This window comes from Dermacentor silvarum, chromosome 5 (genome assembly GCF_013339745.2).
Source record: "Dermacentor silvarum isolate Dsil-2018 chromosome 5, BIME_Dsil_1.4, whole genome shotgun sequence".
In the NCBI taxonomy this organism is placed as follows: Eukaryota; Metazoa; Arthropoda; class Arachnida; order Ixodida; family Ixodidae; genus Dermacentor; species Dermacentor silvarum.
Window position 1 is genome coordinate 82,151,915 of NC_051158.1, and position 14,848 is coordinate 82,166,762.

Consider the following 14,848-nt stretch of genomic DNA (forward strand, 5'->3'; position numbering starts at 1 on the left):
AAGCACTGGATGATGCGACTTTTTTTTTACTCATAATGCCCACCATAATGAGGAAGCCAACGATCGAACGAAAGGATAAAAAATGAAACATATCTTGTCCCATATTCTTTAAAGTGCCGTATTCCATACATATATCGATTTGCAGGCCAACCTGCAAATATGAAGCTGCTGTTGTGAGCTTCAGCGCTGTAACGTATAACACAAATAATATAAAGTATACCTAAGGCACAGTTAAGCTATAACAGCCTTCGACGCGTTCACAAATAAAGAAGCACGTTATTGGACCCTGCTTCTGATCCACATGATGACTCGTGATGCACTGTTAACGAACACAAAGTTTAGCCCACTTTAAGGTTCATGGCAGTAGTGTCCTGTAAAAAGCGATAAAAGCAGCAGTGGGGTAGGATGGGCGTACTTCTACTCCTGTATTGCGGAGCATCGATTCGGGGATTGTCAATATCTCAATGCACCCTGAAGAACAACAACAAAAAAGAACACTCGGACCAATACACAGTGGCGCTCGGTAATGCAGCACCACAGAAAATGCACGAGTTTTCACTATTTCCAGCTTCTTGTGTCTTTGCCTAAAAGAAAGTTTTACGCGACCGGCGTCCACTGGCCTATGACCTTCGAGAACTGTCGTTGAGCGCCGCAAGCGACAGAAGTCTCGGAGGCTGGTGCCACGCGTTTTGTTCACTGGTGGCCTTCTGATTCGTGGTCGTCCTGTTCGTCGCTCGCTTTCCGCTCCTTCTTCGAGCGGCGGGAGCGGCGTTTCCTCTCAGCACCGCTCTTCCCGGAAGCGTATCGCGATTCCTTGAGGCTGTGGACACCAGCAGAACCCGCAGTGTCGCCGGGCGCCGCGTTCTTTGCCTCGACGCTAGCAGCGGCAGCGGGGAACGACGAGGAATGATGCGTCTCGTTGGACGTCGTCTTGGTCGGCATCTGTGGAGCTGACTCGTGCACGACGCCGGCTGGTGGAGGAGCCGCGGCAGCCCGCTGTTCCAATGCGGCTGCCGTCGCCCGCTGCTCAAAGAGTCCTGACGCGGCTTCGATCTCTAGCGCGTGGGGCTTGGCGAGCAGCGGCGTCCACGCACCGGCCAACGAAGCCGGCGACGCCGAGCTACCAGGCTCCCTAGCGGCGCTTTCGGCGGAGACTGCCGAAACGTCGGCGGCCCTGGCAGTGGCTGTGTCATCGACGTCCTGATTGGAGTCGAGACTCTTGCGCGATAGGCGCTGCCGACGCGAACGGCGCCTGAGGCCGACGGCGAGCTTGCGAAGTGACCGGATGCCCGTCTTGCCAGCGGATCGCTTGCTGTCGTCGGTAGTCTCCGGCTGCGAGGCAGCGGTCACGGTCCCCGCATCCAGCTGCTGTGCCTGCAGAAGAGCCCGGATAACGACCACAACGGATTGGTGTCTGCAGACATTCCATAGCGTTTATCAGAAAGTTCATCCGTTGTGCGGGAATAGAATTGGACAAGACGCTCTGGAAGCAAATGCGAGGTGAAGATTACGTCGAGTACATTGGGCAAGGCCATAGAAATGCCCGAATCGTGCGTGTGCACTATTGTATGTGCTTTAATCCTAATAGGAAATTAAGTAATAGGACCACAGACAGACATGCCATTTATAAACGAGAGTAACAAAAGAAAACGTCTACCGTCAATAGCAAACGCGCTCAGTGTGAATTATGTTTGTTTAACTGCAACCGGCCTGCATGCGTATTCAGAGAAACAGCTGCGTCCATTCCCAAAAAACAACAACAACAACAACAACAAACCCCTTGGTGTACGCTTATATTTTTTTTCTTTCTCGGGTTTTACGTGCCAAAACCAGTTCTGATTATGAAGCGCGCCGTAGTGGAGAGCTCCGGATGAATTTCGACCACCTGGGGGTCTTTAACGTGCCTGGAGTATGCTTAAGCTTCGCCTGTAAGAGTGGAGCGCGATGGCATTCAAAGATCCCTGGCTGCTTATCAGCCTTTTTTATCGTATATTCAAATTACAATCCGACGCTATCACGTCTGTAGGTTGTGGTTAAGTCGTACTTTACAATTTTTCTGACGAATTTTACTTTGAGAAATTCAACTTTTGTTCACTAACGCCTTGCGCCACGCGAAGGGCCCGCCCGGTCGGGGTGGTTCGGGATGATGTGAATGGGCATGATTATTTCCGCCAGACGCCGATGTTTACGCAGACACCGACGCCGACGCCGGATTTTTTCGAGACATGGGACCCTTGACTATCGGGTTAAAATAACTCAAAGTAAACGATGTCCCTGTTAACGTCACTTACCTTGGAACTTGCGACACTCCCCTCCTCTCGAGGCTCGGACGACGTCGGCTTGTGCTTCCCAGAAGGTCCCTCGACGGTCGCTGTGCCCTTAACCATCGACTTCGCGGCTTCAGACGCGCCTGCCGCCGTATGGGGCGTCTTGCCGGGAGACCCTGGTTGCGCGGGCGATGCTTTGTCGTGCACGGCCTGTTCGAGCTCGCCACCTGCTCCACCAATGTCTGAAGGGCCTCCGGTGGAGGCAGCGTCTACGGCAAGCGCCGCTCCATGCTGAGCAGACCCGTTCGGCCCGGTATCACTCTTGTTCAACTTGTGGTCCGTGACCGACTTTGCGGTCTGGAAGGCCGACTGCGGGTCATCCGACGGCGGCTTGTCGTTCATCAGACTCAGCCTGGACATCTTCTGGCGTTTGCCGTGCGGCCACTTTCCGGGTGCCGCTGCGACGGGGGTGACTAAACCGGAAGAAGGCGCCTTTGCGGAGGCGACCGAGGACGACGCCTGCGTAGTAGCCTGTGACACCGGCGGCACGCTTTGGTCAGCGGTGGCGAAGCTACCCGGCTTCTGAGAGGACGTCAACGAGCTTCGCGACACCGATCGCTTGCGCGAGCCCTTCCTGACTGTAGTGGGTCGCCCATCGGACGGCACCGATGCCGCCTGACGCTCTTCTCCCCGGCCAGCCGGTCCCATCTCGGCGGCAACGTCCTGTTCGGCTCGTGGCGTGCGCGGGCCGAAGGTCTTGCCCTGCGCTTGCGACGTCGTAGTACCGGCTCCAGCTGGGGTGGTAGATGCCGTCGCCGGATTCCGCCTAACGGGCTTCCCGCGGTACGCTGATTTTGAGCCCGACGCCGCGTTTCGATACCACTGCAGGAAACCCGGGTTGTCGTGATCGTCCTCGAATGGCTTCACGATGGCCGCCTGCCGCTTGGCCGACGGCTTCGGAAGGACGGCGTCCGTGGAAGGAGCCGGGGCGTGCAAGATGGGAACGGGTGCCGAGTCACCGATGGAGTCCAGGCCATCGAAGCTGTCGCCATCTTCGTCGTTGCCTTTGTCGCGCGCTGCAGCCACGGGCATGACGTTGTCCACCGGTTCTGGAAGGGAAACAGCTGATACTGCGGGACCGGCGACTGGGGGAAGAAAGTTCAGCGGCTTGGGGGCCTCCGTCTGTACGGGCCTTGGCGTCGATATGATAAAGGCGGCCGGCCCGCCCTTCGTCGGCTTGACCGGCGCCTCTTTATCCCGCCTCGCTAACCGGCGCAGCGAGCTCAAGTTTCGGGGCTCGTGCAACGTTCCCGTTTCCTGGGCGCCCTTGCGCGACGCTCGCGTCTTCTTGGACTTCCTGGCCGGAGCAGACTCGTCGCCTATGGAGAAGTTGCGCCAGTCGCTCGGCGACTCGACGTCCGGCTTTGAGCGATCGGAAGCCACGTACAGGTCACTCGCCATGTGCTCTGTATCCGAGTGCGGGGGCGTGATGGAGTCGCGCGTTTTGTGAGCAGGCTGTCGACCAGTAGCGGGTGCCACTGCCGGTTGTGCCGCTATTAGCGTGTTCCGCTTCTCGAGTATATTCCGGTTGTCGATGACTTCTACTGCGATCTGCTGTCGGTAGACCATGGCTTGCTCCCAGCTCGACGGTACCCGCACAGGCAGCGGAGCAACGCTCTGCTTGGATGTCTGGCGGCGCGACGAAATCGGGAAGCAACGTTCATACTTTGAAGGGCAATGTTGAAAAAAAAATTTACCAGCCCTTCCCCTGCCGAGAAAATGGGGGTAAGCGAAGCTTGTCGAGCGTGTACCTGACCTTCGTCAGGGTAACGTAAAGTTCACGACATGCCACGGCAATAAAACAAACGTTTATTAAACGTATGCATCGAGGGAAGGAAACCTACAACGCAACGGAAGGAAAAGTTGCACGAAAAGGAAACAAAAGTACAAGAAAAGAGAACAAAAAGTAGTAGGAAAGGGAAAGCAGTAGGAAATGGAAGGGAAAGTAGTAGGTCAAGTACACACACAACCTTCGCTTACTCCCATTTTCTATACAGGGGAAGGGCTTGTTATTTTCTTTCTTTCTTTCTTTCTTTCTTTCTTTCTTTCTTTCTGTCTCTCTCTCTCTCTCTATTTTCCTATTTCGTTCTCTTTCTCTCTCTCTCTCTTTCTCACGCTCTCTCTTTCTCCTTCTCTCTTTCTATCTCTCTCTTTTTGTCCCTGGTATGCGCCATTGAGCTTGGACCCTTTCTGAACTATCACCAGGATCGGCCCACTTTTCAGCGTGACACCACCACCGCCATTGCCGAAACTAGTGAGCCTATAAAGCTTCGCTGAGAAAAGCCTTACAGTGAGCAGCAGTTTACGCGAAGTTCCGAATTTGCTAAACTTTTCATTCGTAAGTGCTTTTTTTATCGGCGGGCCGCCTTCGGTAATAATTAGTCCAACATCACAATTGGCTGACATCTTCTTTTACGAAAAGCTTCAGGCTGAAAGACCATTTTTAGTGTGAATTAGGGCCAAGGGTTTCTCCTAAGCTGTGAACGCGGCTACGCCCACGACATTAGACGGGCAGAGTCACAGTGTCGCGTAGTTACTTTAGTGTCTCCTGGAAGGCCGTTACTGTTGGTGAGCTATGCACGTTCACGCATGCGTCTTACACGCCAATAATCCCGCTATTATTGCAACCGTATACGCACAAAGGTTTTGTGCCGCCCGTATCGTTCTGCCAGCGCCCGTGATGTACGATTAGTTTCTTAGAAGATTAGAAGCACCCGCTGCGGTAGCTTAGTGGCTACGGCGTTGCGGTGCTAATCTTTACGTCGAGGGTCCGATCCCGGCTGGTGTGGCTGCATTCCGATTGGAACGGAATGCAAAAGAACGCTCTTGTATGCTTAGATTTAGGTGCACCTTCACGAACTCCAGATGATCAAACTTAATCCGGGGTTCCCCACTTCGGCATGCCGTAGTTATGGCACGTCAAACTCGAGAATTGAATTTCTTTTTGCATTTGACGAGCGTAATTTACTAAGCAATGAGAAATGAGAAAGGTGCAAAGGCAGTATGCTGTAGTCATGGGAGACTTCAATGCAAAAGTGGGGAAAAAGTAGGCTTGTGAGCAAGCAATTGTCAACTACGGCATCGGTTCTAGGAACACTAGAGCAGAGACGTTGGTAGAATTCGCGGAAAGGAATAGGCTCCGAATAATGAATGCCTTCTTTAGGAAGCGCAGCAACAGGAAGTGGACATGGAGAAGCCATAATGGAGAAACAAAGAATGAAATAGATTTCATACTCTCTACGGATCCCAACATAGAAGTGTTAGGTAAGGTAAAATGCAGTGACCATGGGTTAGTGAGGTCTATGATTTCGCTCAATTTGAAGAGAGAAAGAATAAAATTAGTCAAGAAGAAACAGGCCAACCTAGACGCAGTAAGGGTAAAAGCAGACCAATTCAGGCAGGTGCTCGCAAACAAATATGCAGCTTTAGAACAGGAACACGAGGACAACATGGAGGTAATGAATGAAACCTTAATTAGGCTGATCTCAGAAGCAGCAATTGAAGTGGCAGGTAAGGCACCAATGCAACCAGTAGGTAAGCTGTCCGAACTACCAAAGGACTTAATAAAGAAACAACAAAGCATGAAAGTGTCAACCTCAAGAGATCAGATAGTATTCGCTGAACTGTCGAAACTGATCAACAGGAAGAAAGTAAGGGTTATCCGAAATTATAACGTGGAAAAGATTGAGGAAGTAGTAAAATATGGACGCAGCATGAAATAAGTGAGAAGAAAACTTTGCATAGGACAAGACAAAATGTACGCACTGAAAGATAAGCAGGGTAATATCAGCAATTTCGATGACATAGTAAAAGCAGCGGAAGAATTCTACACTGACCTGTACAGTTCACAGAGCAGCCAAGCTACTTTCATTTGAAGTAGTGATGAACAGGATACAGAGGTTCCTTTTTTAACTAGCGATGAAGTTAAAAGGGCCGTGCAAGACATCACCAGGGGAAAAGCTGCCGGAGAAGATAGAATAACCGTCGATTTAATCAAAGATGGCGGGGATATCATGCTTGAAAAGCTTGCGGTATGCTTTTCAAGCATGATGCGCTATGCTTCATGACTTCAAGTGTACCAGAAAGCTGGAACAACGCCAACATCATACTCATTCAAAAAAAAGGGAGACATTAAAGAACTGAAGAATTATAGAACCATTAGCTTGCTTTCAGTATTGTATAAAATATTCACCAAGATAACTTCCGATAGAATCAGGGCAACACTTGACTTCAGCCAACCAAGACAACAGGCTGGCTTCAGGAAGGGATATTCTACGATGGATTATATCCATGTCATAAATCAGGTAATAGAGAAATGTGCGGAGTACAACCAACCTCTCTAGATGGCTTTCATAGATTATGAAAAGGCATTTGATTCGGTAGAGATACCAGCAGTCATAGAGGCATTTCGTAATCAAGGAGTACAGGAGGCATACGTGAATATCTTGGCAAATATCTACAAGGATTCCACAGCTACCTTGGTTCTCCACAAGAAAAGTAGAAAGATACCTATGAAGAAAGCGGTCAGGCAAAGAGACCCAATCTCTTCAATGCTAATCACTGCATGCTTAGAAGAAGTATTTCAGATCTTAGACTGGGAAGGCTTAGGAGTGAGGATCAACGGCGAATATCTCAGCAACCTTCGGTTTCCAGATGACATTGTCCTATTCAGTAACAATGGAGACGAATTACAACAAATTATTGAGGACCTTAATCGAGAAAGTGTAAGAATGGGGCTGAAGATGAATATGCAGAAGACAAAGCTAATGTTCAATAGCTTGGCAAGGAATCAAGAATTCAGGATCGCCAGTCAGCTTGTAGAGTCTGTAAAGGAGTACGTTTATCTAGGTCAATAACTTACAGGGGACCCCGATCATGAGAAAGAAATTTATAGAAGAATAAAATTGGGCTGGAGTTCATACGGCAGGTATTACCAAATCCTGACTGGGAGATTACCACTGTCGTTGAAAAAAAAAGGGCACAATCATTGCATTCTACCGGTGCTAACGTATGGGGCAGAAACTTGGAGGTTAACAAAGAAGCTCGAGAACAAGTTAAGGACCGCACAAAGAGCGATGGAGCGAAAAATGTTAGGCCTAACTTTAAGAGACAGGAAGAGAGCGGCGTGGATCAGAGAACAAACGGGTATAGCGGTTATTCAAGTTGACATTAAGAGGAAAAAATGGAGCTGGGCAGGCCATCTAATGCGTGGGATGGATAACCGGTTGACCATTAGAGCTACAGAATAGGTATCAAGAGAAGGGAAACGCAGTCGAGGACGGCAGAAAACTAGGTGGGTTGATGAAGTTAGGAAATTTGCAGGCACAAGTTGGAATCAGCTAGCGCAAGACAGGGATAATTGGAGATCACAGGGAGAGGCCTTCGTCCATGCAGTGGACAAAAGTAGGCTGCTGCTGATGATGATGAATTTAATAATCCTGCTTAACGTATGATATAGTTCTCTTTAGTCTACCTTTAAGTTTCTGACTAAGCCTGATGGGCGACGCCTCAGTTTACTCAGCCCGTTCACTCGGAGAGACCGTGGTGCGCTCACCAGCTTTGTGCACTCCAGTAGGGTAACTGCGAAGACTGGTATGAAGCTGAACTCGAGCAACCCGAACCAGACGATGATGAACGTGAGCCACAGAGGGTAGTCGTGCCAAGGAGTGCACGTGACCTTGCCCCACATGAGACCCTGCGATGTGCAAGTAAAAAAGAAAGCGTAGCTTGCACTGGAGGCGCAATGCTTAAGAGACAGCGCAGCTGGTGGGCACCTAGCTAGTCCTGGCTTTTGGGCTAGGCTAAGTACTACCAAGTCATTTCCAGCATTTCCCGAAATTTATTGAATATTTGTCGATTGTCAATTAGCTATTGATTGGCTATCGCAAGGTATTCGCCACGTATTTGGGCTAGCCTAAGCACTACCAAGTCATCCCCAGCATTTTCCGGAATATATTGATCGATTATCGATTAGCTATTGATTGACTATCGATTGACTATCGATGACTGAATAAGCTTAAGTAGTCCCAACCATGCTTAGCTGGACTTAGTCAGGCACAGCTTCGCTAGTTCACAGAGGTATGTGCCATTGCGCTTGGACCCTTTCTGCACTGTCGCCAGGATCGGCCTACGGTTTTGCGGCTCCCGGCACAAATTACGACCGACTTAAACAGCTCCGCTGTTAAAAATTTACCGTACATGTTGAACTATTCAGCATGCAGCTCAAGCATTGATCAACTAAATTAATTTTGTTTTCCAGAAACCCTTCTTGAAAGAAATATGGGTAAAAAGCGGAATCAACTGCTTGTAAAGATCCATAATCCAAACTACAGTTAAACCTGCTTATAACGAACCTCTATATAACGAATTCCTGGATATAACAAAGTTTTTCTATTACCCGCCGTTACTCCATAGAAGCACATGCATTTGAGACCTCTACGTAACGAAGTGGCAGCTGGAGACCCCTCGAAATAACGAATTTCCCCCGCCGACAACCTAGAGATTTCGCCCCAAATTGTGTTATTTTTTTGCGCGAGCAGCAACCAGAAGCACCTTCTCCGCCGCGACGGAATGCGAAACGGCGGCGTCGTGGTTGGCGCGCTCGAATTCACGGCGACTGCGAGGCGAGAGCGAGCGCACGTGTGCGTGCGTGCGAGCGTGCGCGAGGCAGGCCTGCATCCCTCGACCCTGCGATCTTGCCGCCGCGGGCGTGACCTTTCCTCCTCCCTTCATTCAAACCTGATCCCGCCTCTTGCTGTTTTTTTTTTCAACAGCGTCTGCCGCCACTTTTTCTTCTTGTCGTATCGAAGTGATCGGCTGCAAATGTGCGGCCTTAGGTCCCCTGTATGTGCCTTTTGAACGTCGCTATTGGACAAATAAAACTTCAGTATACTAGAAGTTACAGCTTGAGTTATATTGTGAAGATACATTAGGAAGAACTCGGAAACAAGTTTTTTTGTAACTTTTTTGGAGAGTAACTAGCGTATGTAATGCGGCCTTGTACAACCGATACCGAAAGAAAGTTGTAAAAAAAAACAACAGTCAATTGGGGAAACCAACTACGCGCTTGCACATTCTGTATGGTCATTCATAAGCTATACCCCTAGCGGTAGCCCAGTGGTTATGGCTTTCAACCGCTGAACACGATGTGCTAAGGCCGATGTGCTGGGACCAGAGACCGCACATCGTCAAGTTTTTACTGGCTGCCCGGATGTTCTCGTTTTGCTCTCGCAACTTGAAAACTATGGGTGATAATATGGGGTCATCTTTAAGAACAGCTGTTCAAACTCGGTGAAGCCGAGTTTCTTCGCCGCTGGTCTATGCGGTACCTAACCGTCTCTCGAGGCAACGTTTTGCTACAGCCAGAATAATGCCCAAATTTTGTTTGCCTGAGTAGAGACTCTGTACTTGTGTGTGCCTGGGGTGTCATTCATGAATTCTAGGCTGACATTTATCCTTTTGCATGTGCACTGTCATAGTGGTTTTTGATGTGTGGTTAAAGCCAGTGTCAACAGACACCATTTACTATTTTGTTTGCTCATCTGTTTTGTTTATATCAAGTACAATGTATTCCATGGGCGATACGTTATATTGTACTCTACTTTTATACCACAGTCGTACGCGTGCCTAGGGGTGAATAAATTTCCTTGTCAACTTACCGGCATGTTTTTGTTTCGAGTGCCCGGGTAACGGCTCTGTCTTTTGGCTCAAGGTCACTTGAAGGTCACCGACAACGGAAGCTAAACGTATTTCATGCTTAAAAATGGCTGCGGCTTAGGTCAGCTAACCCTGCATATGCAAAACTAAAGCGTGGTTTAGCCTGGTTAAATGTTGGTTTCACTTGGTTAACCTTGTTTTAGCTGTAATTATTATTCTTAGGTATACACTCATCGCTAAGCCAGGTATGATGGCTGTGCCAAGGTCGGTGGCTAGACATGACTGTGATTAGGCTTGGCATACCGGGCCCTCTCCAGTGAAGCAGCTCGCCGGGCGATATCCGCGGGGTGGTCAGACGCCGCTTGCCGACGACGGCTCAAAGCCTGCCGCCCCCGCGCAACGCTCAGAGAAGACGGCCCGGCCTTGCTGTCATGCATGGCCAAGCTCGTACTTACTAGGCGAGCACGGCGCTCCTCTTAGCCAGGCGCGCGGCGAGTCACGTGATCAGGCGGCGACATAGCTGCGGAGAGTGCATGCGCCAAGCCGGCGGCGGCGATGGCGGCTAGCGCACGCGGCGGCGGAGCTCGGCGAGTCACGTGATACGTTGCCAAGGCTACGGCACAGTTGCGGTCAAATGAAGGTCAAATTGCTGGCAACGGCGAAACTCAGCTCGACTAGGTTAGTAAAGCTTTCGCTTTAAAAATGCTCGTGTATTCAGATTTTGATGTGCAGTAAATAACCCTCGGGAATCGAAATTAACTCGGAACCCCTTCTCAATACGGCGTGCATGTCATATAGACCGTGAGTTGCTTTTGAACGTTGAACCACATCATTCAAGCAACCAATAATTTGTAAACCGTGTGTACCGTTATCTATACTGTAACATTGACACCCCGTTGCCTCAGAGATGTACACTTCACGCCTATTAGCCCCGAGAATGACCTACAGGGGCGCTGCGAGCGCCGCTCGCGTGACGTCAGGGCACGGACTCGCGCCTGTCGCCTGTCGCCTGTCGCCTGCTGCCGTTCGGGCACTGTCCGGGAGCTTTCTGCAGTGTTTCTGTTTGTTCGCTGTCGTTACCTGTGCTTGTATACTTATGACAGTCATCCTAAATACAGTTTTAAGACATCTTGATTCGCGCAAACTTATTCAAAGAGCTTATTTCCTAGACGACAATTTATTTCTCAAGGGCAACGCTGCAGTGCCAGCCGAAGGAGCTCAGACCAGCTCATTGCGTGTTTTTCATGCGCGGATCTAGACTTTGCTGATTGAGGGACTAATAAAAATGCATAAACAGCACGTGACTAATAAAAGCATAAACGCATAAACATAGCACATATGAATCCAGTTAGGACACCATATTTGCAGTGGCGCAACGAGCATTTCGCTATGTCTGCTACATATTACTGCTATATTTACTTTGATTTTAACCCATTAAAACGTGTTTGCTTATGACAAGTAGCTCATGGTATAAAATATAATTTTTCATTTATTCACAGAAACGCTAGGCAGTAACACGAGGACCTGACACTGCAGTTTAGATTCAACCAGCACCACTTATTCCTTTAACTGTGGCCGTTCTTCAAAATTAGGCCGTTCTTCACCGGTTAATTTCAAGTGGCAGTAATTTGAAGTAAAAATAATTGAGGCTTACAGCCATTTGCATAATGCGCAAAGGAATGTTCCAATATTTATTCACTGTTCCGTGCTACACGTTGAACTCACTTGTGCAATTTACTGCTGTTTGTTTCTTGAGAAATAGACATTACGAATCTGTTTGGCGAACTGACACAGGCTGCCCCGGCCAAATTTTTTTAGTGAAATATGCCTTTTGGACCGTATGGCTGCAGCTAGAAAGAAGCCGAAGCCTTATTCATTAGCAGTATGAGGCTTATTGAAGATATCATTATTCCCCTGTGGAGGTCGAAAATCAAGTGAATTCATTTGAGGCTTGTGCTGTCTTCTCTATGAGGCGGGTATGTGAGGTTCTCTTTTATGTACTCACGAAGCGAATAGTTCCCAGTTTGTGTGTTTACACAGCTCAGGATCAAGACATGGTGAGGCAGAAGGCGTTTGAAACTTCCTCTTCAGCGCAGCCTAAGCTGCACTGTATAGCCTCGAGTATACCTTAGGCATTGCAATTTGCGCTTAAAGAACTGCTTCATGGTTTCAATTCGAAGTTGTAGTGAACTGATGGGTTTCACGAATAATGCCTGCCTCGCCATAACCACAGTCGGTAGATTTAGTTGCGTAAGGGCTGTGCCATGATTTCGATACAGGCAACTGAGGGTCACTATGAAACATTTTCTCGCGTGCAATTGATAGACTCTCCATCTTAACTATGAAACTATTCTTTCAGGTGATTGCTGTTATGGTATTCGTGAAGTATATACATACTATACGTGACGCGCCGTCGTGTTAACAGCCATGAGCAATGTGTTTTCTGGGTGCCTGTTTTAGAGAACGGTGAAAGTATTAGCAAACGTTTTCATGCAAAATGCGCGCCTAACTCTTCCTCTTACGCATTAATAAAGTGGTCATATTTGACTAGAACAACTCACCATAGTAATAAGAATCATCATAAAAGAATACTGGGCAGCTTCCTTCTGACACGCATTTATCATATCAACATCAAATACCAATACCAAGATTTTTCTTCCTTGTAAAATGCAATGTCTCTCATAGCTAAGCACTAAGGGAATGTTGTGTTTTGTGGAGCATCATACACAACTTCGTGTGTTGAAATTGCCGACATTATTTTCACGCAAAGTTTATGGACAGACACTGCGCATATACGCATTGAAAAACCAGTCTACCTCTTCAATGCGACATAGCTTGCTATATCCACGCCGAAAGTTTTCACGAGTCGCGGTTTTGAAGAAGAGACTGCCGTTCAGACATGCCAGTAAAAAGAAGCCGACATATCCTTCAATAAGTACGGCTCGAGCCACCAATACCACAAGCATGCACGAAGGGAACGAGCGCGCGCAGCAGCCGAGCGAGCGCCGTCCTGGCCGTGACGTCTCTCGTAGATGGCGCCACTCCAACTTCTCGCCGCTAATAGATATGCCATACAGCTCCTCTCATCATCAGCATCCACGCTAAAATCTCCGGGGACCAAATTTCACAAAGCCTTTCGTTCGTAAAGACTGCTTGTCCTCGGTCAGCCACCTTCACTAAAGGCTCATTCACACTAGGCAGCGTTTCCCTTCCTTTAAACCATTGGTCACAGCGTTTTACGTCCTGTAAATTGGTGTCCTCAACAGTCGGCAGAACAAAATCGGTGTCGCGTCGGCCTAGTGTGAACGAGCCTTAAGGAGACCAATTTGCCGTCATCGTTTTCGGTGCAATGTCTTTTTTCATTTACAGCACGAACAGTTACGTGAAGAATATGATTAATGTCGTGATTAGTAGGTCCCTCTTCTTACGAACTACTCTCTTGCATGCGAAAGAAAGCTTTATGAATACGGGCCTTTGAATTATGGAGTTTTACGTGCCAAAACCACCATGTGATTATGAGGCACGCCGTAGGGAGGACTCTGGATTAATTTGGACCACCTGTGGTTCCTTAACGTGCACCTAAATCTAAGTACACGGGTGTTTTCTGCATTTCAACCCCATCTAAATGCGGCTGCCGTGACCGGGATTTGATCCCGCGACATTGTACTGACAGCCCAACACCATAACCACTAAGCAACCACGGCGGGTGTATACGGGCCTTTACCATTGCCCCATCTTGCGCCAAGTCACCGATGGGGCCTAAGAACTTTTTTTTTTCAGTGGCTCTAAAGTCACCAACTGCCGTGCCATCGACATCAATTATGTTTTGACACAGGAACCATTGCAGTGCCGCTCGCTTGCTGTCTGGTCGAGGGTGGTTGGGAGCACGTTCACTTTTGCGTATTTTCGCATTAGAGTGCGAGTGGCCCAAAACGACAGGGCCTTCTAATTCTCGATACGACTCTGCCTTCGTATCTGCGGCCTGTATACTCACAGCGATGAAGAGCGGTACGACCGACGTCCAGCAGATCTTGACGTAAGTGCTCGGATGGCGATTGGTCATGACGTGCGCATCGATGGACAGCCTTCGCGCACCTGTGGAAATAAATATACGTATTCTATTCTAGAATTGCTGATGTCGGACATAGCATCGGTCGGCATAGACAGCGATATTTCAAAGCATTTAGAGCTATAAACTCGAAGCGCCCAGGTTATAATGAAAATCCGCAGACCTACCGTATTCAGTCCCGGTGGTAGCCCTATAGGAGCAGTCAACTGTTACTCGGTACTTTCCTAGCTGGCGTGGTGATGACTTTAAATAAAAGCCCAAAGTGGAAATTTAAATAAAAGCCGGATGAGCAGCTTTGTTGATAATTTTCATAGCAGAGCACTTCCTGCCGAATGGTATAGTGTAGAGACACTTACCAGTCTGCAGGAAGTGCTCTGACGCATAATGTGGTGAACGAAAGCATTCCAGTCAGCAACTGTTGGCAAACATGCCATGACCTTTAACTTTATTTTTAGCCTTCTTCGCAGCTAAATCGGATACTCCTCACCAAAAGGTTCACCGCTATAAAACGTTCCCGCAGTTCCTGAATTGCCATCGTATGCACGTAACATGGTATAAATTCTCATTTTGTGTTGACGGGAAGCTTGTTCCTCTCAGAGCAAGGCAACCCCGAATAATTATGGTGGAGTTGTTTTAGCGTTTACAGACACGGGCACATGAAAAGGTGCACAGCAAACACGTTCGTGTCCGTTTTGCGTGCAAGTCAAACTTCACTGTGGATGACCTATACTCTCCATTGGCATAGTCACAGTAAACGCATAACGGTCCCATGCGAGTTCATTTAAACCAACTCACC

The 14,848-nt window shown here is 48.5% G+C and overlaps 1 protein-coding gene across 1 annotated transcript; it reads right to left on the reverse strand.

Moving 5' to 3' along the window:
* Positions 1-693: 693 nt before the first annotated feature.
* LOC119454202 (chloride intracellular channel protein 6-like) lies at positions 694-3,896 on the reverse strand. Its single transcript, XM_037716189.2, has 2 exons — positions 2,292-3,896; positions 694-1,374 (listed from the first exon to the last, which is right to left on the reverse strand). Exons 1-2 carry the CDS (start codon positions 3,894-3,896, stop codon positions 694-696), a joined length of 2,286 nt encoding a protein of 761 aa, XP_037572117.2.
* Between the last annotated feature and the right edge of the window lie 10,952 nt (positions 3,897-14,848).